We start from the raw sequence: 24,489 nt of genomic DNA on the forward strand, positions 1-24,489 counted from the left end.
GGTTCAATTTTCGTGAGATTCGGTGCAACGGCCTAGGACGAGTTCGAAAGAGTAGGTTTTACGAACAATTGAAAATAGCGAAAAAACTAAACCTTACGATTTTTGAATTTTGGTGTCCATTCGACTCGGCATGATCCAAGGAATCAGAGGAAAAAAGAATTTCCATTTTGTGGCTTACGGTTCAAAAGTTATTAGCATTTCAATATCGCATTTTTGGACAATTGGTGGCGCTAGAGAGTTTGAGTTAGAGACTCCAAATTTGCTACGGTTAATGGTGAGACTGGCCTCTATCAGTGTGCCAAATTTTACAACTTTCCCGCAATCGGTTCTATGGGCTGCCATTGAATCGCGGCGGAAGAAGAAGAAGAAGAAGAAGAAGCAAAAGAATAAATATAGCTGCAAGCAGCAATTGCGGGGCCAAGCACATCAGCAGCAAAACGAGGAGCAAAGCATAGCACGGAGCATCAGACCAACTGCAGAAATGGGAAATTGAAGCCATTTTAAGATTATTGTAGTCGAAATGGCTGAAAAATCATTTAAAAGTAGCAGTAATAGGATTGATTGACTTTTTACTTTTGACCAACAGGTGGCACCGTCAACAAATCGATGTGATGTGTTCTGTGTGATGTGACAATGACACACACAACATCATTTGGTATCAATATGCCAAAGCATTGTAGAGATACAGCCTCAAGTGTGATTTTGGCATCATCCCTCAAATTCGTTGTTGTGGTATGTGAAAACCAGATAACTGACCATGGCAACGTTGGTATAACTGTTCTCAGCATGACCCAAGGAATCTATTAATAACAGTCTCCATTATAGTCAATGACAATTTCATGTTTTGTTCAATTATAGCACCACCAAGAGGCACAATCCCACCTAATTTTTTAAGTGTCCTTAGAGTGTGCCCATACATATGCGTGTCAAATTTGGTGAATATAGCTCATTTTGTTTTGGAGTTATAGACATATTTGTGTGTAAGTAGATAAAAAATGACTGACTGTTGACTTTGTTTGCATTTTTGTGCCACTTACGATCAAAATTTTGGCAATTGGTCAATGGATAAAATTACCGGGACGCTAAGTTTTCGAACTTCCTACGGTGGTTTCGTGTCGATCGGAGTAACGGTTTCTACGATATTGCCAGATGTTTTTTAAGCGCAAAAATGCTACGTAGCGCAAACCATAAGGCTAAACCTGACAAATTTGGTAACAATGGACTCGGCTACGATTCAGGAGTCTAAAATGGTGACTGCTGTGAAAATATGTGAACCCCACCCAAAGTGATAAGCATGTGAAAATTTGATTTTACCACTAGGTGGCGCTGCTTCGAAACTTCTCAGGCTCCTTCAGGGCGTCGTGCTAATGACCCATACCAAGTTTCGTAACGATACGTTAATTCGTTCGTAAAATATAGCACTTTATTACAAAATTCAACATGGCCGACGCCTAAAATGGCTTACATGGTAAAATTTGATATGATTGGACTCGGCATGATGATCTGAATCCAATGAGACCTGTTTTGTGATTTTTGGCCAAATCATTCACAAGTTATAAGCAAAAATATGAATTTTTCATATCTCCTGACCACTAGGTGGCACAGTGCCGAATCACTGCACGTAGCCTTAGGTCATGCTTGGTATAACATACACCAAGTTTCGTGTCAATTCGCCAAACCCTTGCGGAGATATAGCCTCAGATCCATTTTTGCGTGCTTTTCGGCAAATTCGTTAGTGTGGTATTCGAAAACGCTTGGACGAATCTACATTAATTGCATAACTTTTGCCCTCCATGGTCTGTAGATGATCTGAGCCAATTTTGGTGAGAATCGGACAAATCGTCTAGGACGAGTTTGACAAAGTAGGTTTTACGAACAATTGAATATAGCGAAAAAACTAAACCTTACGAATTTTGAATTTTGGACATGAGTCGACTCGGCTTGAGCCAATGATTCAGAGGAATTTTAATTTTAATTTTGTGGCTTACGGATCAAACGTTATTAGCATTTCAAAATTGAATATTTGGACAAGTGGTGGCGCTAGAGAGTTTGAGTTAGAGACTCCAAATTTGGTGTGATTAGTATTTACAGTATCATCTATCAGTGTGCCAAATTGTACAACTTTCCCGCAATTGGTTCTATGGGCTGCCATTGACTTTGCGGCGGAAGAAGAATAATAATAATAATAATAATAATAATAAGAATTCTAACGATTACAATAGGTGCCTAAGCACCTTCGGTGCTTGGCCCCTAATAACACTAACAAACACAATAGGTGCCTACGCACCTTCGGTGCTTGGCCCCTAATAACACTAACAAACACAATAGGTGCCTCCGCACCTTCGGTGCTTGGCCCCTAAATATAGCTGCAAGCAGCAATCACGGGGCCAAGCACTCCAATGGCAAAGTCAGAAGCTAAACATGGCATGGAGCATCAGACCAAATGCAACAATGAGTAACAAAAGCAATAATTGACCGATTGTAATTGAAATGGCTGAAAATTATAAATAAAACCACCAGTAATATGATTAAATGGCTTATCACTTTTGGCCAATAGGTGACGCTCTAATCAAAGCACTTTGTTGCGTTCTGTGTGAGTCGACAATGGCACACACAAAGTTTGGTGTAATTACGTCAAAGCTTTGCATAGATATAGTCTCAGACTCATTTTGGCAATATGACTAAAATTTGTAGCAGCACTATACAAAAACGGTTTTATCTGTCGACATGAAATCCATAACTTTTTGTCAGCGTGGTCTGAAGATGATCCCATTCAATTTTGGTGAAAATCGGACGAACGGTCTAGGAGGAGTTCGAAAAAGTAGGTTTTCAACATGAATCAATATGGCGGACAGGAAGATCGGCTTATTATAGAATAATTGGTATGTATGTTGTCGGCATGACCCAAGGAATATTTTGAGACCAGTTTCATGACAATAGGCTGATGCAATCAAAAGTTATTAGCATTTCTGTAAGTTCAGTATTCAATGGTTACTGAATGGTCTATTACTCTTGACCAATAGGTGGCGCTGTGACCAAAATGACGTGGCTTGGTCAGAGTGAGGTGACAATGACACATGCAAAGTTTGGTGTAAATATCTCAAAGCTTTGCAGAGATACAGCCTCAGATGCAGTTTGGCATCTTTCCAGCAAATTTGTTGATACGTTAAACGAAAACCGTTTCGTGTATCGTCACGAAATCCATAACTTTTTGCCAGCATGGTCTGAAGATGATCAGAGTCAAATTTGGTGAAAATCCGAATAACGGTCTAGGAGGAGTTCGAAAAAGTAGGTTTTCAACATGAATCAAAATGGCGGACAGGAAGTTCCGCCAATTATGGCAAAATTGGTATCAATGTTCTCGGCACGAACCAAGGAATCTAGCAATACCAGTTTGATAACAATAGGCTAATGTACGCAAAAGTTATTAGCATTTTTCGAAATTTCGTTATAATGTTTGACCACAAGGTGGCGCTGCCCCCAAATTTTTTGTGTACATTCAGGGCCTGGTACCGAACATTTTTGCAATTATTTGCGAAACGATACGCTAATGCGTTCTTAAGATACAGCAATTTAAATGTAAATTCAAAATGGCCGACGCCCAAAATGGCTGAATTGGGAAAATTGGATATCGTTCGACTCGGCATGATGTACTGAATCTAAAGACACCAGTTTTGTGATTTTTGGTCAGAGCATTCAGAAGTTATGAGCAAAAATATGCAATTTTTATATCTCCTGACCACCAGGGGGCACAGCGCCGAAACACTGTAGGTAGTCTCAGGTCATGCTTGTTACAACACACACCCAGTTTGGTCTCAATAGGTCAAACTGTTGCGGAGATATAGCCTCACGTTCACTTTTACGTGGTTTTCGTAGAATTTGTTCGTGGGCTATTCGGAAATTGTTTGACAAATCGACTTGAATTCCATAACTTTTTGCCTCCATGGTCTGTAGATGATCTGAGCCAATTTTGGTGAGAATCGGACGAATCGTCTAGGACGAGTTCGACAAAGTAGGTTTTACAAACAATTGAAGATAGCGAAAAAACTAAACCTTACGATTTTTGAATTTTGGTGTCCATTCGACTCAGCATGAGCCAAGGAATCAGAGGAAAAAAGAATTTTCATTTTGTGGCTTACGGTTCAAACGTTATTAGCATTTCAAAATCGCATTTTTGGACAATTGGTGGCGCTAGAGAGTTTGAGTTAGAGACTCAGAATTTGGTGTGATTACTGCTGACACTATCATCTGTCAGTGTGCCAAATTTTACAACTTTCCCGCAATCGCCTATATGGGCTGCCATTCATTTGCGGCGGAAGAAGAAGAAGAAGAAGGAGAAATATAGCTGCAAGCAGCAATGACGGGGCCAAGCACACCAGCGGCAAAACGAGAAGCAAAGTATAGCATGGAGCATCAGAACAACTGCAAAAATTTGTAATTGAAGCCATTTTAAGATTATTGTAGTAAAAATGGCTGAAAATTCATTCAAAACTAGCAGTAATAGGATTGATTGACTTTTTACTTTTGACCAACAGGTGGCAATGTCAACAAATCAATGTGATGTGTTCTGTGTTCTCAGCATGACCCAAGGAATCTATTAATAACAGTCCCGTCACAATAGGTAAAATTCACAGAAAGATATAAGCACTTTTTTGCCATTTCATTATGAATTTTGACCACAAGATGGCACTGTCTGAAAACATTTTGAGTACTTTCAGGTCGTGGTCTCCATGATACATATAAAGTTTCGGAATGGTACACCAATGCATTCGTAAGATAGTCAATGACAATTTCATGTTTTGTTCAATTATAGCGCCACCAAGAGGCACAATCCCACCTAATTTTTTAAGTGTCCTTAGAGTGTGCCCATACATATGCGTGTCAAATTTGGTGAATATAGCTCATTTTGTTTTGGAGTTATAGACATATTTGTGTGTAAGTAGATAAAAAATGACTGACTGTTGACTTTGTTTGCATTTTTGTGCCACTTACGATCAAAATTTTGGCAATTGGTCAATGGATAAAATTAACGGGACGCTAAGTTTCCGAACTTCCTACGGTGGTTTCGTGTCGATCGGAGTAACGGTTTCTACGATATTGCCAGATGTTTTTTAAGCGCAAAAATGCTACGTAGCGCAAACCATAAGGCTAAACCTGACAAATTTGGTAACAATGGACTCGGCTACGATTCAGGAGTCTAAAATGGTGACTGCTGTGAAAATATGTGAACCCCACCCAAAGTGATAAGCATGTGAAAATTTGATTTTACCACTAGGTGGCGCTGCTTCGAAACTTCTCAGGCTCCTTCAGGGCGTCGTGCTAATGACCCATACCAAGTTTCGTAACGATACGTTAATTCGTTCGTAAAATATAGCATTTTACTACAAAATTCAACATGGCCGACGCCTAAAATGGCTTACATGGTAAAATTTGATATGATTGGACTCGGCATGATGATCTGAATCCAATGAGACCTGTTTTGTGATTTTTGGCCAAATCATTCACAAGTTATAAGCAAAAATATGAATTTTTCATATCTCCTGACCACTAGGTGGCACAGTGCCGAATCACTGCACGTAGCCTTAGGTCATGCTTGGTATAACATACACCAAGTTTCGTGTCAATTCGCCAAACCCTTGCGGAGATATAGCCTCAGATCCATTTTAGCGTGCTTTTCGGCAAATTCGTTAGTGTGGTATTCGAAAACGCTTGGACGAATCGACATTAATTGCATAACTTTTGCCCTCCATGGTCTGTAGATGATCTGAGCCAATTTTGGTGAGAATCGGACAAATCGTCTAGGACGAGTTTGACAAAGTAGGTTTTACGAACAATTGAATATAGCGAAAAAACTAAACCTCACGAATTTTGAATTTTGGACATGAGTCGACTCGGCTTGAGCCAATGATTCAGAGGAATTTTAATTTTAATTTTGTGGCTTACGGATCAAACGTTATTAGCATTTCAAAATTGAATATTTGGACAAGCGGTGGCGCTAGAGAGTTTGAGTTAGAGACTCCAAATTTGGTGTGATTAGTATTTACAGTATCATCTATCAGTGTGCCAAATTGTACAACTTTCCCGCAATTGGTTCTATGGGCTGCCATTGACTTTGCGGCGGAAGAAGAATAATAATAATAATAATAATAATAATAAGAATTCTAACGATTACAATAGGTGCCTAAGCACCTTCGGTGCTTGGCCCCTAATAATAATAACGCTAACGGTTTCAATAGGTGCCTAAGCACCTTCGGTGCTTGGCCCCTAAATATAGCTGCAAGCAGCAATGACGGGGCCAAGCACACCAGCGGCAAAACGAGAAGCAAAGCATAGCATGGAGCATCAGAACAACTGCAAAAATTTGTAATTGAAGCCATTTTAAGATTATTGTAGTAAACATGGCTGAAAATTCATTCAAAACTAGCAGTAATAGGATTGATTGACTTTTTACTTTTGACCAACAGGTGGCACCGTCAACAAATCGATGTGATGTTTTCTGTGTGATGTGACAATGACCCACACAACATAATTTGGTATCAATATGCCAAAGCATTGTAGAGATACGGCCTCAAGTGTGATTTTGGCATCATACCTGAAATTCGTTGTTGTGGTATGTGAAAACCAGATAACTGACTATGGCAACGTTGGTATAACTGTTCTCAGCATGACCCAAGGAATCTATTAATAACAGTCTCCATTATAGTCAATGACAATTTCATGTTTTGTTCAATTATAGCGCCACCAAGAGGCACAATCCCACCTAATTTTGTAAGTGTCCTTAGAGTGTGCCCATACATATGCGTGGCAAATTTGGTGAAAATATCTCATTTTGTTTTGGAGTTATAGACATATTAGTGTATAAGTAGATAAAAAATGACTGACTGTTGACTTTGTTTGCATTTTTGTGCCACTTACGATCAAAATTTTGGCAATTGGTCAATGGCTAAAATTACCGGGACGCTAAGTTTTCGAACTTCCTACGGTGGTTTCGTGTTGATTGGAGTAACGGTTTCTAAGATATTGCCAGATGTTTTTTAAGCGCTAAAATGCAACGTAGCGCAAACCATAAGGCTAAACCTGACAAATTTGGTATCAATGGACTCGGCTACGATTCAGGAGTCTAAAAAGGTGACTGCTGTGAAAATATGTGAACCCCAACCAAAGTTATAAGCATGTGAAAATGTGATTTTACCACTAGGTGGCGCTGCTTCGAAACTTCGCAGGCTCCTTCAGGGCGTCGTGCTAATGACCCATACCAAGTTTCGTAACAATACGTTAATTCGTTCGTAAAATATAGCACTTTATTACAAAATTCAACATGGCCGACGCCTAAAATGGCTGACATGGGAAAATTGGATATGGTTGGACTCGGCATGATGTTCCGAATCCAATGAGACCAGTTTGTTGATTTTTGGCCAAACCATTCACAAGTTATAAGCAAAAATATGAATTTTTCATATCTCCTGACCACTAGGTGGCACAGCGCCGACTCACTGCACGTAGCCTTAGGTCATGCTTGGTATAACATACACAAAGTTTCGTGTCAATACGCCAAACCCTTGCGGAGATATAGCCTCAGATCCATCTTTACGTGCTTTTCTGCAAATTCGTTAGTGTAGTATTCGAGAACGCTTGTACGAATCATCTTGAATTCCATAACTTTTTGCCTCCATGGGCTGTAGATGATCTGAGCCAATTTTGGTGAGAATTGGACAAACCGTCTAGGACGAGTTCGACAAAGTAGGTTTTACGAACAATTGAAGATAGCGAAAAAACTAAACCTTGCGATTTTTGATTTTTGGACTTGATTCGACTCGGCTTGAGCCAAGGATTCAGAGGATGAAATAATTTGAATTTTGTGGCTTACTGTTCAAACGTTATTAGCAGTTCAAAATTGAATTTTTGGACAATTGGTGGCGCTAGAGAGTTTGAGTTAGAGACTCCAAATTTGCTGTGGTTACTGCTGACACTATCATCTGTCAGTGTGCCAAATTTTACAACTTTCCCGCAATCGCCTATATGGGCTGCCATTCATTTGCGGCGGAAGAAGAAGAAGAAGAAGGAGAATAATAATAACGCTAACGGTTTCAATAGGTGCCTAAGCACCTTCGGTGCTTGGCCCCTAAATATAGCTGCAAGCAGCAATCACGGGGCCAAGCACTCCAACGGCAAAGTCAGGAGCTAAACATGGCACGGAGCATCAGACCAAATGCAACAATGAGTAACAAAAGCAATAATTGCACGATTGTAATTGAAAGGGCTGAAAATTATAAATAAAACCACCAGTAATATGATTAAATGGCTTATCACTTTTGGCCAATAGGTGATGCTCTAATCAAAGCACTTTGTTGCGTTCTGTGGGAGTTGACAATGGCACACACAAAGTTTGGTGTAATTACGTCAAAGCATTGCATAGATATAGTCTCAGACTCATTTTTGCAACATGCCTAAAATTTGTAGCAGCACTATACGAAAACGGTTTTATCTGTCGACATGAAATCCATAACTTTTTGTCAGCGTGGTCTGAAGATGATCCCATTCAATTTTGGTGAAAATCGGACGAACGGTCTAGGAGGAGTTCGAAAAAGTAGGTTTTCAACATGAATCAATATGGCGGACAGGAAGATCGGCTTATTATAGAATAATTGGTATGTATGTTGTCGGCATGACCCAAGGAATATTTTGAGACCAGTTTCATGACAATAGGCTGATGCAATCAAAAGTTATTAGCATTTCTGTAAGTTCAGTATTCAATGGTTACTGAATGGTCTATTACTCTTGACCAATAGGTGGCTCTGTGACCAAAATGACGTGGCTTGGTCAGAGTGAGGTGACAATGACACATGCAAAGTTTGGTGTAAATATCTCACAGCTTTGCAGAGATACAGCCTCAGATGCAGTTTGGCATCTTTCCAGCAAATTTGTTGATACGTTAACCTGTTAGCCTGCACCAGAGCGACCTCGCACTGAACGCTCTTTGTTTGCATGTGTCATTGTTTTCTAATAGAATAAATGAAACGGGACAAAGTTAATCTTGTCAAACTCTATATCATTCTGAGGGTCTAAGCCTCAAGCATCGACGACAGATCGCTGTTTTTCGATGGAAAGCTTATAAGGAATGAGTGGCACAAATTTGCTACATTTGTGTAAGCAGTACACATCCAAACACGCAGAGTAAAAAAGCCGTACGTACCTTTATCATTGTAATAACGAGCCACAAACGCGTCCACTGCTGAAATCCCAGTTTAGTTAGAGAGGTAAGGGTCCACAGAAAAACATCCCAGCGAGCACTTTTAGTCCAGCGAAACAATAACGTTGTAATAAGGATGAATATTCCTTTGTTTACGTTTCATTTCTTCAGAGAGTTATTGTTCGCGTCCGTTATGGAATAAATTACGCTCAAAAACAGCGTCTTGGTGGTAAAAAAACAAAACGATTTTGTAGAATACGGTCTTACAAACATAATGAGACCGTCTACGGAAAAAAAAGTCTCAGAAAAGCGGAATATAGATTATTTGAATTTGGCGCTCCCTCCTGCCGGCAGTGACGCTTCTGTGACGCACGCTGTCATCTGAGCGGGGCATAACTTAGCGATCTGCTTTATCCATAAAAAACTGTTTTTTTTTTCTTCTACATTTTTTATATGTGTGTGTGTGTATTGTGTGGGGAATGTGGCCGTGTCTGCATGATTATAATCTGTATGGACGCACATCAGCGTGTTTATTAGCGACTCTATGACGGCTATCATTGTGATTCATTGATCAGCTATTATTGATTATATGGCCCATCTGCTTTATTATCATCTGAATGGAAGCACATCAGCGTGTGTTTACTGACTCTATGACCATGTCTGGCAATATCACTTCACGTCTGGCAGTGATATTTATCATTGTAATAACGAATAACGAAGAATACTTCAGTATACATACTATATACAAAGCATTTTTTTTCTATTTTTTTTCCTTTTTTATTACTCAAATAATTATTTTTGTATTTTTTAGTGCTCAAATAAATCTGTCTATTATTTTATAATTGAAAAACTATGCAGGAACATGTATAATGACTAAAATAGCTTGTATAATTCTGCAATCCATTTGGTGGTTATTTTTCCTCAAACAGGGGGGTGGGGGGACTATAAATAGTTTCAGAAAAAATATTGCAGGAATCTCATTTTTCATGGTATCTTCTTCAAATTTGAAATATGAACTGATGAGACACATGGCTTTCGATCCATTACTTTTCTGGATTGCTCCAGGACTTATTTCATGTATTTGTATATGAAATAAAAAAACATTCAGTGTGGAAAAATATTTTTCAAGGCACGTCAGTGTCTATAACTTTTTATCTTTTTGAGCATTATCAACTCTGGATGATAGATAGTAAAGCCCAGAGTCTCTTCTTTCCAAAGATACCTAATTTGTTTGTGTAAGCACACTTTGTCACAAACTGTTACCATTTTAATTCAGGTAGGTTATTTTCACCTGCGAGGCCCTAAATGGGGTTGAAGGTTAAAGTGTTAAACGAAAACCGTTTCGTGTATCGTCACGAAATCCATAACTTTTTGCCAGCATGGTCTTGGTCAGAGTGAGGTGAAATTTTTGAATTTTGGTGTCCATTCGACTCGGCATGAGCCAAGGAATCAGAGGAAAAAAGAAATTTCATTTTGTGGCTTACGGTTCAAACGTTATTAGCATTTCAAAATCTCGTTTTTGGACAATTGGTGGCGCTAGAGAGTTTGAGTTAGAGACTCCAAATTTGCTACGATTAATGGTGAGACTGGCCTCTATCAGTGTGCCAAATTTTACAACTTTCCCGCAATCGGTTCTATGGGCTGCCATTGAATCGCGGCGGAAGAAGAAGAAGAAGAAGAAGAAGCAAAAGAATAATAACACTAACAAACACAATAGGTGCCTACGCACCTTCGGTGCTTGGCCCCTAATAATAACGCTAACGGTTTCAATAGGTGCCTTCGCACCCTTCGGTGCTTGGTCCCTAATAATAATAACGCTAACGGTTTCAATAGGTGCCTACGCACCTTCGGTGCTTGGCCCCTAATAACACTAACAAACACAATAGGTGCCTACGCACCTTCGGTGCTTGGCCCCTAATAATAATAACGCTAACGGTTTCAATAGGTGCCTAAGCACCTTCGGTGCTTGGCCCCTAATAAGAATTCTAACGATTACAATAGGTGCCTAAGCACCTTCGGTGCTTGGCCCCTAATAAATATAGCTGCAAGCAGCAATGACGGGGCCAAGCACATCAGCGGCAAAACGAGAAGCAAAGCATAGCATGGAGCATCAGAACAACTGCAGAAATGAGTAATTGAAGCCATTTTAAGATTATTGCAGTCCAAATGAGTGAAAAATCATTCAAAACTAGCAGTAATAGGATTGATTGACTTTTTACTTTTGACCAACAGGTGGCAACGTCAACAAATCGATGTGATGTGTTCTGTGTGACGTGACAATGACACACAAAGTTTGGTATCAATATGCCAAAGCATTGTAGCGATACGGCCTCAAGTGTCATTTTGGCATCATACCACAAATTCGTTGTTGTGGTATGTGAAAAACAGATAACTGTCTATGGCAACGTTGGTATAACTGTTCTCAGCATGACCCAAGGAAACTGTTAATAACAGTGAAAAATCATTTAAAATGAATAGTAATACGATTGATTGACTTTTCACTTTTGACCAACAGGTGGCACTGTTATCAAATCGATGTGGTGTGTTTTGTGTGAGGTGACAATGGTACACACAAAGTTTGGTGTCAATTTGCCAAAGCATTGCAGAGTTACGGTCTCAAGTGTCACTTTGGCATCATGTGTCAAATTCGTTGTTGTGGTATGTGAAAACGTTTTTGTCTATCAACACGAAATCCATAACTTTTTGTCAGCATGGTCTGAGGATGATATGCTTCAATTTTGGTGAAACTCGGACCAACGGTCTAGGAGGAGATTGAAAAAGTATGTTTTCAAGAGAAATCAAAATAGCGGACAGGAAGTTCGATTTACTATGACATGATTGATATGTGTGTTGTCAGCATGACCCAAGGAATAATATGAGACCAAATTCATTACAATAGGCTAATGCAATCAAAAGTTATTAGCATTTTTGTAAATTTCATTATTAATAATTAATGAATGGCTTATTACTCTTGACCAATAGGTGGCGCTGATACCAAACTGACGTGGCGTGGTCAGTGTGAGGTCACAATGTCACATACAAATTTTGGTGTGAATATGTCAAAGTTTCGCTGAGATACAGCCTTAGATGCAGTTTGTCATCTTACCAGCTAATTCGTTGGTAAGATGACAAAAAATGTTTCGTATAGCGACACAAAATCCATAACTTTTTGTCAGCATGGTCTGAAGATGATCCGAGTCAAATTTGGTGAAAATCGGAGGAACGGTCTAGGAGGAGTTCGAAAAAGTAGGTTTTTAACATGAATCAAAATGGCGGACAGGAAATTCATCCAATTAAGGTCAAATTTGTATCGATGTTCTCGGAACCAAGGAATCTATCATCATGAGTTTTATTACAATAGGCTAATTTAAGCAAACGTTATTAGCATTTTTAGACATTTCATTGTAACTTTTGACCACAAGGTGGCGCTGTATCCAAGCCATTTGAGTACCATCAGGACACGGTGCCGAAGAAGCATACCGAGTTTTGTAACGATATGTTGATGAGTTCGTAAAATATAGCATTTTACAACAAAATTCAACATGGCCGACGCCCAAAATGGCTGACATGGGAAAATTGGATATGGTTGGACTCGGCATGATGCTCTGAATCGAAAGAGACCATTTTTTATGATTTCTGGCAAAACCATTCAGAAGTTATAAGAAAAAATATGCTTTCTTCATATCTCCTGACCACTAGGTGGCAATTCATTGAGTGAGTGTGCCCATACATATGTGTGTCAAATATGGTGAAAATATCTAATTTTGTTTTGGAATTATAGACATTTGTATACGAGTAGATGAAAAATGACTGACTGTCGAATTTGTTTGCATTTTTGTACCACTTACAATCACAATTTTGGCAATTGGGTGGTAGCGTATAACCGGGACGCTAAGTTTTAGAATTTCCTATAGTGGTTTTGTGTCGATCGGAGACGGTTTCTAAGATATTGGCAAATGTTTTTTAAGAGCTACAATGCAACTTTGAACAAACCATGAGCCCAAACCTGGCAAGTTTGGTATTGATGGACTCGGCAAGGATTCAGGATTGTAAAAACGTAAATCCTGTGAAAATAAGTCAACCCCACCCAAAGTTATAAGCATGTAAATATTTAATTTTACCACTATGTGGCGCTGCCTCGAAACGTCTAAGGCTCCTTCAGGGCATCGGACGAACCATCTAGGATGAGTTTGAAAATTTAGCTTTTTACGAACAATTACAAATAGCGAAAAAAAAATTAAACCTAACGATTTTTACAATTTGGACTTCCTTCGACTCGGCTTGAGCCAAGGATTCAGAGGGAAACAAGAAGTCTTGAGTAAGGAACATGACTTCAACAATACCCTACTGAAAACGACACGGCTGCATTACCAGTGGTCCAGACTGGTTCAATTACAAAATACAATACACATAAACAGGGACCCTTTCATTATAAATATACCTTATATTATTAATGCAAATGCAGTAAATATGCCACTGCAAAACTAAAAATCTGTCCCAAATACACATGTGAACCAAAAAACAAAACAAAAAAAACTGCCAGCAGAACTAAAAATATCAACATATATACATATGTACACCCATATAAATAGGCTACTTACTGTATACCAACCTATACATCACTATATATATGTCGCTATTTATAAGTAGGCCTCTGTGTACCTATAACTTCTGGCTGAAGCAAAAACACAGTCTATGCCATATACATATATATTTGAAATAAGCAGCTGACATGTTAAAAAAATTATTTGCTGCGCAATTCGAAATCTATAACTTTAGCTAACAGCTTTGTGTTGCTGTCAGACAGAGCGGTGCAAGTCGCTTCCAGTGCAGGCATGCGTTCGTCAAGAGCATTAGCATTGGACTCAAGAGAAGCAATCTTGGAGGAGTAGTCTACTTAAATTCGGACGATTAAGCCTGGCGATGTTTATCCAACAGTTTAGCAATTCCTGCCATATTGAGCTCGCTGGAATCGATGTCAGTGGCGTCTGTTTTGGTTTATTTTATACTTTGTTTTCTCTCTTTTGAGGCCATGTAAACGAAAAGAGTATAAATTTCGTCATTATGATCCGTTTAAAAGTAAAATTAACGTATGGAGTGGCTCAAAAGAAACAGTTAGAGCGGGAGATACACACAAACATGTCTACTCTATCTGCCATCCAGAAGTCAACCCCTAGTATTGTGTATTTTTAAAGATGCATTTTTAATCAGGTGGAGAAGATTTTGAGTTTAATTACACATTAATTAATGAATCTATTAGGGGCAGTAATTGATGGAATGTACTGAATTTTATTAATGATGTATTATGTTTTCTTCACTGAACATCTGACACATTTTTGTCCTCAGGTAATCCCACCATACAGCTTGTCACTGTTCCCAGTGTGGGTAGCTCTAGTTCAGGGCCCCAGAAGCTGGAGTGTTCTGGGACAGGATTCGACCCAAAGATCAAGTGGCTTTCAGAATCAAAGGAGAAAACCGGCTCACCTTTAGACAGGACAGTGATGGATGATGGACATGTGAAAGTGTACAGTGAGATACTGGTGCCACAGGAAGAGTGGAACAAAGGGGTCACTTACACCTGTCAAATTGCAGATGGACACAATGGGCAGACTTCTGCTAAAAACACCAGTATTTGTGCAGGTAAACACGCCAAATGTGACAGTAACCCTGCCAGTATATAGCAGGAAGGTTTTGCACAGAACATAACCATACCCCCAATTCAAATGGTATACTAAGAGTCTGAAGCTGCGTTTGAAACTGCATACTTCCCTACTATATAGTAGGCAAAAAGTAGTAGGCAAGCAAATAAGTATGTCTGAATTCTCAGTATTCTTAAGTGAAGTGACATTCCGCCAAGTATGCACAGCATATCACAGCAGTGAACACACACACACCGTGAACATACACCCGGAGCAGTGGGCAGCCATTTTATGCTGCAGCACCCGGGGAGCAGTTGGGGGTTCGGTGCCTTGCTCAAGGGCACCTCAGTCGTGGTATTGAGGGTGGAGAGAGCGCTGGACATTCACTCCCCCCACCTACAATCCCTGCCGGCCCGAGACTTGAACCTGCAACCTTTGGATTACGAGTCCGACTCTCTAACCATTAGGCCAGACTCTCTAACCATTAGGCCAGACTCTCTAACCATTAGGCCACGACTTCCCCCTAAAAGAGTAGGTGAGAATTACCTGGCTGGTGCACTAATTCTCATGCGATTCGGACATACACATATTTAAAGGGGTCATATGACGTTGCTAAAAAGAACATCGTTTTGTTTATTTGGTGCAATATAATGTGTTTATGTGGTTTAAGGTTATAAAGCACATTATTTTCCACATACTGTACATTATATGCCCCGCCTTTCTGAAATGTGCAGATTTTTACAAAGCTCATCGTTCTGAGAAGCGAGGTGTGCTCTGATTGGCCAGCTATCCAGTGTGTTGTGATTGGCAGAATACCAAAAACGTGTGATGGAAATGTTACGCCCCTTACCCCTTATTGTGATGCTGTGTCCCGTCGCAATGAGACAATGACAAACGAGGCAATGGTTGCATCCAGTGGAGACATAATTACTGATTATAATGATTTATACTGTATTTTTATGCACCGCGTAAACATTACCATCTCTGAATTTGTGATCGGAGAAACAAGAAACATCAACCGCTACTCTACACTGCTCAAAACTCACCTTTGAATAGTAAGTAGCAAGTTCTTTAAATATGAAAACATACTTACAGGTTGTGAGTCAGAAGTGCCAGACTGTCCTTGCAAAGTTGGAATTGCTCCACTTTATAGAAACAGCCTTTGTCCAAGCCAGCATTGTAGGCTACTTTTCGAGGTTCAGGAAATAGTCCTCCGTAAAATGCGCTGCACACTCTATAATATTTGGTTTGAACTGTTCTGGAACAGTGTTGTAAATACAACTTAATCACTGATTTCTAGTTGTGTCCTCTTTTGGAAGCCCAAACAAAGTACTTTCTCTTTCACAACTTTGAGACTTTAGTTTTTGCAACTTTAGGGAAGTTACAGTATCTACGCATGAACAGCTTGTTACACTCCAAAGAAAAAAAAAATTTAAATCACATCATATAAGTTGTATTCTAATATGCCTACTTACCTACTACAGGTGCATCTCAATAAATTAGAATGTCGTGAAAAAGGTTATTTTTTTCTTGTAACTTATTTCAAAAAGTGAAACTTTCATATATTTCAGATTCATTACATTTAAATTAAAACATTTCAAAAGTTTTTTCTTTTATTTTGATAATTTGTTTTTAAATTTTGAAAGTCAAAAATCAGTATCTCAAAATATTAGAATATTTACATTTGAGTTTCAATAAATGACCATCCCTACAGTATAAATTCAGGCTATCTATTGTTCTTTGAAACCACAATAATGGAGAAGACTGCTGACTTGGCAATGATCCAGAAGACGAACATTGACACCCTCCACAAATAAGGTAATTCACAGAAGGTCATTCTTGAAAGGTGTGGCTGTTTACAGAGTGCTGTATCAAAGCATATTAAATGCAAAGTTGACTGGAAGGAAGAATTTGGGTAGGAAAAGGTGCCCAAGCAACAGGGATGAACGCAAGCTTGAGAATACAGTCAAGTAAAGCTGATCCAAACACTGGGGAGAGCTTCACAAGGAGTGGACTGAAGCTGGAGTCAGTGCATGAAGAGTCACCACACTCAGACGTCTTCAGGAAAAGGGCTACCAAGCCACTTAAGACAACATCAGAAGCATCTTTCCTGGGCTGTGGAGAAAAAGAACTGGACTGTTGCTCAGTGGGCCAAAGTCCTCTTTTCAGATTAAAGTAAATTCTGCATTTCAATTGGATATCAAGGTCCCAGAGTCTGGAGGAAGAGTGGAAAGAATCCATGTTGCTTGAAGTCCAGTGTGAAGTTTCTGCTTACAAGCTTTATGGAGATGCTGATTTCATTTTCCAGCAGGACTTGACACCTGCCCACACTGCCAAAGGTACCAAAAACTGGTTCAATTACCATGGTGTTACTGTGCTTGATTGGCCAGCAAACTTGCCTGATCCTCCCTGATAGAGAATCTATGGGGTATTGTCAAGAGGAAGATGAGAGATACTAGACCCAACAATGCAGATGAACTGAAGACCACTCTCTAAGAAACCTGGGCTTCCATACCACCTCAGCAGTGCCACAAACTGATCACCTCCATGCCACGCCACATTAAGGCAGTAATTAAAGCAAAAGAATCCCCTGCCAAGTATTGAGTACATATACAATAAATGAACAGACTTTCCAGAAGGCCAACAATTCACTAAAAATGTTTTTTTTTTATTGGTCTTATGAAGTATTCTAATTTGTTGAGATAGTGAATTGGTGGTTTTTGTTAAATGTGTGCCTAAATCATCCCAATTAAAAGAACCAAAGACTTAACCTGTTAACCTTCACCAGTGCGTGAGCGCACTGAAGCGTTTTTTTCCCCACTAGTTTAATGTTTATGAATGAATTTAACGTGAAAGAATATCATTAATCTTGGCAAACTACATATCATTCTGAAGGTCTAAGCCTCAAGCATCGACGACAGATCGCTGTTTTCCGATGGAACGCTTATAAGGAATGTATTTACTACATTTGTGTAAGCAGTACACATCAAATCATGCAGAGAAAAAAGCAGTACGTACCAGATTCATTGTAATAACGAGCCACAAACGTGTCCACTGCTGAAATCCCAGTTTAGTTAGAGAGGTAAGGGTCCACAGAACAACATCCCAGCGAGCACTTTTAGTCCAGCGAAACAATAACGTTGTAATAAGGATGAATATTCCTTTGTTTACATTTAATTTCTTCAGGAGTTATTGTTCGCGTCCGTTATGGAATAAATTACGCTCAAAAACAGCGTCTTGGTGGTAAAAAAAACGTTCCGGTTACTTATCTGTAACCTTGTTCCCTGAGAAAGCGGAACGAGATGCTGCGCTGCTCAGCGCATTGGGGAACGTCTTTAGTCGTGACCAGCTGTGAAAATTGTGTGTAACACGTCAATAGAATTGACCCGGAGGTAATATAGCCTCGGTCGATGACGTCATCGGCGCGCACCCGCAACACGAGGCTATAAATAGATGAACCACAGGTGCATCGTCAGGATATTTTGTCTGAAGAGCAGTCCTGGGACATCTTCAGCACGGCAAAGCAGCGCAGCATCTCGTTCCGCTTTCTCAGGGAACAAGGTTACAGATAAGTAACCGGAACGTTCCCTTTCGAAAGCTACAATCGATGCTGCGCTGCTCAGCGCATTGGGAACGAGAATACCCACGCCGCCGTGCTTGGAAATGTCTGGACCCCACGGTTGTGCAGGTGTGCCCACAAGAACGCAAGAAGGCCTCAGACATTAGCTTGTGACGTTGACTCAAGGACATGAGATCCCGGAGTGGCATGAACATCCAAACTATAAAATCTTATGAATGTGTGCGGAGAGGACCAAACTGCCGCATCACAAACCTGTTGTAAGGGGGCACCCCTTGCCAAAGCACTAGAGGAGGCAACCCCCCTGGTGGAGTGAGCCCTAAGACCTATAGGCGAAGCTTAACTGCGCGCCTCATAAGCAAGAGCAATAGCATCCCTGACCCAATGAGACATGGTCTGCTTGGTGGCAGCTGCTCCTCTGTTACTACCACCATAACAGACGAACAGTTGCTCTGACTTACGCCACTGGCTAGTGCGGTGGATGTAAGCCTGAAGAGCACGGACTGGACACAGTCTATGAGATTCTTCCTGCTCCGGCGTTGTGAACGGTGGAGGGCAGAAGGCCTCTAGAATGACCGGATGTACAGCCGAAAATGGAACCTTAGGCAGGTAATCAGGATGTGGATGCAAAATCACTTTCACCATACCTGGGGCAAAGTCTAAGCAGGATGGAGAGATAGACAGAGCCTGCATATCCCCAATTCTCTTCAAGGAAGTTATTGCCATGAGAAAAAACATTTTTAGAGTCAGAAGTTTATCAGACGCTGATTCTATAGGTTCAAAGGGGGTTTCAACCAGACCCTCGAGAACTGTAGCTAAGTCCCATGAAGGGATCTTGGTTTTTACTGGAGGCCTCAGTCGCCTGGCCCCCCGAAGGAAGCGAGAGAGCAGAGGATGTCTCCCGAGTGGCGCCCCGTCTACCAAGGTGTGGCAAGCCGAAAGAGTGGCCACATAAACCTTAAGAGTAGCCGGGCATGTGCCTGTTGATAATTTCTCCTGCATGAAGTCCAGAACTGAAGCAACCTGGCAGTTGACTGGATCTACATTGTGTAAAACACACCACCTTTCAAAAACACCCCATTTATTGGCATAACTTTGTCTAGTGGAGGAAAGCTCTAGCACTCAGAATGGTCTCAATAACGGCAGGCGAAAGCCCAGTGTACCTCAGTTGGTTCCCATCAGGGGCCAAACGTGAAGATTCCACAGGTCGGGCCTGGGATGGAATATCGTGCCCTCCGCCTGAGATAGAAGGTCCCTCCTCTCCGGAATCGCCCACGGCGAGCCGTCGAGGAGAGATATTATCTCCGAGAACCACACTCTGTTCGGCCAACGTGGCGCTAGCAAGAGGCAAGACCCTTGTTGGCGAACTCTGGCTAGAACTCCCGGGAGCAGAGAAACTGGAAGAAACGCATACAGGCGCATCTTGGGTCATGTGTGCGCCATCGCATCCAGACCCAGTGGAGCTGGGTGACTCAGAGAGAAGTAGAGGGGACATTGCGCTGTCTGTTGTGAGGCGAAGAGGTCCACCTCCGCTTTGTAAAATTTGGTCCAAATATGTTTCACTACTTCCGGGTGGAGTTTCCACTCCCCCATCGGTAGTGTCTGCCTGGACAGTAAATCTGCTCCACATTCAAATGCCCTGGAATGTATACTGCCCTGAGTGACAGGAACTTGTCCTGGGCTCAGAGAAAAATCTGCCTCGCTATCCTGTTCAGATTGCGTGAGCGCAGACCTCCCTGGTGATTTATATAAGAGACTGCTGATGTGTTGTCCACCCGCACTAGGACATGACAGCCCCTCAATTGATGGAGAAAATATTTCAGAGCCAGAAATACGGCCATCAGCTCGAGGCAATTGATGTGCCAATCGAGCTGATGGCCCTCCCATTCCCCTTGAGCTGGACGGCCATCTAAGACCGCTCCCCAGCCCATCAGGGAGGCGTCCGTCGTTAGCAGTCTGCGACGACACGGCGCCCCTAGAGTGGGACCCAAGGCGAGGAACCGGGGTCTGAGCCACAGAGATAGTGTACGAAGCCCACGGCGCGTCACTTTTATTTGTCTTTGAGGATTGGCTCTTGGATGAAATCCTCTGGCTTACAGCCACAACTGAAACGGTCTCATGTGCAACAGCCCCAGAGAAATCACCGTGGATGCTGAAGCCATGTAACCTAACATCTTTTGGTACTGACGAACAGTGAGATCTTGGCCTAGCCTGACTTTGCTCATGGTCTGCCGAATGGTCTCGATACGAGCAGGAGACACTTGTGCCCGCATCGTGATCGAATCCCAAACGATCCAGAGATAAGTCGTTCTCTGGGCAGGAGAAAGAACACTTTTCTTGGTGTTGAGTCTCAACCCTAGAGAAACTAGATGAGCTAACACGATGTCTCTGTGTTGGAGCGCCATCTCTCGCGATTGTGCTAATATTAACCAATCGTAGATGTAATTCAAAATGCGAATGCCCTGGAGTCGTAATGGAGCCAGTGCTGCATCCATGCATTTTGTGTATGTGCGGGGTGACAAGTCTAGGCCGAATGGAAGAACCCGAAATTGGTACGCTTCGCCCCCGAAAGCGAACCTCAGGAATTTCCTGTGTTGTGGCAATATTTCTATGTGAAAATATGCGTCCTTCAGATCGATCGTGACGAACCAATCGTGATGTTGAATTTGCGTCATGACCGTCTTGACGGTTAACATCTTGAACTTGAGCGCTTTGACTGCACGGTTTAAGCCTCGAAGATCCAAGATTGGACGCACCCCCCCATCCTTTTTGGAAACCAGGAAGTATCGGCTGTAATAGCCCAACTCTCTCTCTGGAAGAGGAACATGTTCTATGGCCTCTTTGCTCAGAAGAGTTTGCAGCTCTTGTGACAGTACGTGCATCAGCTCCGGTTTCACAGAAGTGAAAACCACGCCGTTGAAACGCGGAGGACAACGAATAAATTGGATCCTGTATCCTATCTGCACTGTGCTTAATACCCACGCAGAAATGCCTGGCAGAAGTTTCCACGCTGCCAGACCCTCTGAGAGTGGTATTAATTTTAATACTTCCTTTTGAGGGGATGTTAGATGTTCCGCGTCCGGAATGACAGCCGGAAACAACGAAACATCTAACATTTCGCTGGAAACCGCTGCCCCCCGAAGCACGCGAGGTGGCGGGGATGGAGTGGTTTTGTGAGGGTAGCGGGAAGGGGCGAAGAGATCTTGAACGCGCCCCATCCCGCGGGGGACTACCCCCACCAGATTGGGCGCCAGACCATCAGGACTTTCGCTTCTTGTTAATAATAGTCCTGAGGTCTGGCTTGGGAGGTTGCTGAGTGCGGTGAGCCTGTCCCCAGTCTCTACGAGGGGGAGCACGCTCCGCCACGCTCTGCTTTTTAACCTGTTAACCTTCGCCCCCATTGTGGGCCTCATAGGTGAAAATAACCTACCTAAATTAAGATCCTTGCACACTGAGTTCACAGAAACTGGTGGTCTTCTTTTTAATATGTGGCTCTAGTATCGCAAGCATCAAACTGAGCCAATGACATCCTGAAGTACACTTTGAAACGCCCGGGATAATCCCGCTTCTCCTTAAGGAGGGGGAACTCTTCGTCCTTCGTCCAATATTTCCTTTCTTTCTTTTTTTAAGAAGCGAGAGGACAACAAAATCATCCTCAATGCTTGAAGACTCCATTTAATACCGTTTTGTGAATTTTTCCACAACGGATTAATTAATACGCATCGTACTCCGTGTGCAGAGACCTTTATAGTAAACAACTGCTTTCTCTTGTGTTACGGCTACTAGCACAAGCCTTGTAACGATAAATTAAGCCAAAAATATCCACCTGTTAACCTTCACCCCCATTTGTGGCCTCGCAGGTGAAAATAACCTACCTAAATTAAAATGGTAACAGTTTGAGACAAAGTGTGCTTACACAAACAAATTAGGTATCTTTGGAAAGAAGAGACTCTGGGCTTTACTATCTATCATCCAGAGTTGATAATGCTCGAAAAGATAAAAAGTTATACACACTGACGTGCCTTGAAAAATATTTTTCCACACTGAATGTTTTTTTATTTCATATACAAATACAAGAAATAAGTCCTGGAGCAATCCAGAAAAGTAATGGATCGAAAGCCACATGTCTCATGAGTTCATATTTCAAATTTGAAGAAGATACCATGAAAAATTAGATTCCTGCAATATTTTTTCAGAAACTATTTATAGTCCCCCCACCCCCCTGTTTGAGGAAAAATAACCACCAAATGGATTGCAGAATTATACAAGCTATTTTAGTCATTATACATGTTCCTGCATAGTTTTTCAATTATAAAATAATAGACAGATTTATTTGAGCACTAAAAAATACAAAAATAATTATTTGAGTAATAAAAAAGGAAAAAAAATAGAAAAAAAATGCTTTGTATATAGTATGTATACTGAAGTATTCTGATTGCCGGACATGAAGTGATATTGGCAGACATGGTCATAGAGTCAGTAATCACACGCTGATGTGCTTCCATTCAGATGATGATCAAACAGATGGGCCATATAATCAATAATAGCTGATCAATGAATCACAATGATAGCCGTCAATAAACGTTGCTAAGAAACACGCTGATGTCCGTCCATACATATTATAATCATGCAGATACGGCCACATTCCCCACACAATACACACACACACATATAAAAAATGTAGAAGAAAAAAAAAAATCTGTTTTTTATGGATAAAGCAGATCGCTAAGTTACGCCCCGCTCAGATGACAGCGTGTGTGTCACAGCCTGCGTCATGGCTGACTGGAGGGAGCGCCAAATTCAAATAATCTATATTCCGTTTTTCTGAGACTTTTTTTTCCGTAGACGGTCTCATTATATTTGTAAAACCGTATGCTGCAACATCGTTTTGTTTTTTTACCACCAAGACGCTGTTTTTGAGCGTAATTTATTCCATAACGGACGCGAACAATAACTCTCTGAAGAAATGAAACGTAAACAAAGGAATATTCATCCTTATTACAACGTTATTGTTTCGCTGGACTAAAAGTGCTCGCTGGGATGTTGTTCTGTGGACCCTTACCTCTCTAACTAAACTGGGATTTCAGCAGTGGACGCGTTTATGGCTCGTTATTACAATGAATCTGGTACGTACGGCTTTTTTATTCTGCTTGTTTTGATGTGTACTGCTTACACAAATGTAGCAAATACATTCCTTATAAGCTTTCCATCGGAAAACAGCGATCTGTCGTCGATGCTTGAGGCTTAGACCTTCAGAAGGATATATAGTTTGCCAAGATTAATGATATTCTTTCACGTTAAATTCATTCATAAACATTAAACTAGTGGGGGAGGGAAACGCTTCAGTGCGCTACAGTCACGCACTAGTGAAGGTTAACAGGTTAAGTGTTTCTGCTTCTTTCCATGGATTCAAAAACAAACAAACAAACAAAACAAACAAACAAAAAAAAACAATCAGAAGTCAAGGATCTTGTTTTATAGAATATCAGTAAATAAATAAAATACAAACAACCAAAAAAATTAAAATATGTTAATATCAGGAGCATCTGTATATATACACACTATATTGAACTGTGCCTTATACATTCAATATTTAGTCAGTAGTTCTGTCCAAACTGTTGCTATAAAATTAGAAGCAGACAATTCCCTAGAATATCATTATATGCTTAAACATTAAGATTTGTACTCATAGAAATGACTAAAGTAGTCAAACATGTTCATTAGAAGGGGGTGACCTAATACTTTGGCAATATAGACTCAGGCATGCTTTGTACTATTGTAAACAAACATAAAATACCTTTTATATCTGAGAAATAATTATTATATAATAGAAATATATTATAAAATACAATATCTGAGGAATTACAGTTTGGTAAAAACCCAACTATGATTTTGTAGTCATATAGCCTATGTATGTATGATTTTATAGTAGCCTATTATATTATTCCCATAGACTCACGCATGCTTTGTACTATAAAATGATGTACTTTGTACTATAAAAAAGGATATTTTATATCTGAGAAACGAATTGTTATTGTTTAGCACACTATTAAATCTATTTCTGAACAGAGTATTTCTGAACA

At 40.7% G+C, this 24,489-nt stretch overlaps 1 protein-coding gene across 2 annotated transcripts in view; it reads left to right on the forward strand.

Moving 5' to 3' along the window:
- Nucleotides 1–24,489, forward strand: part of LOC306848569 (immunoglobulin mu heavy chain-like) — a 187,890-nt gene that overhangs the window by 131,388 nt on the left and 32,013 nt on the right. For both annotated transcript variants that reach the window (XM_079383206.1, XM_079383207.1), the window contains exon 7: nt 14,537–14,830. In XM_079383206.1, coding sequence (XP_079239332.1) covers nt 14,537–14,830 — 294 coding nt within the window. The remainder of the gene's footprint in view (nt 1–14,536; nt 14,831–24,489) is intronic.

Source organism: Barbus barbus, assembly GCF_936440315.1.
Source record: "Barbus barbus genome assembly, chromosome: 28".
NCBI classification, from domain to species: domain Eukaryota; kingdom Metazoa; phylum Chordata; class Actinopteri; order Cypriniformes; family Cyprinidae; genus Barbus; species Barbus barbus.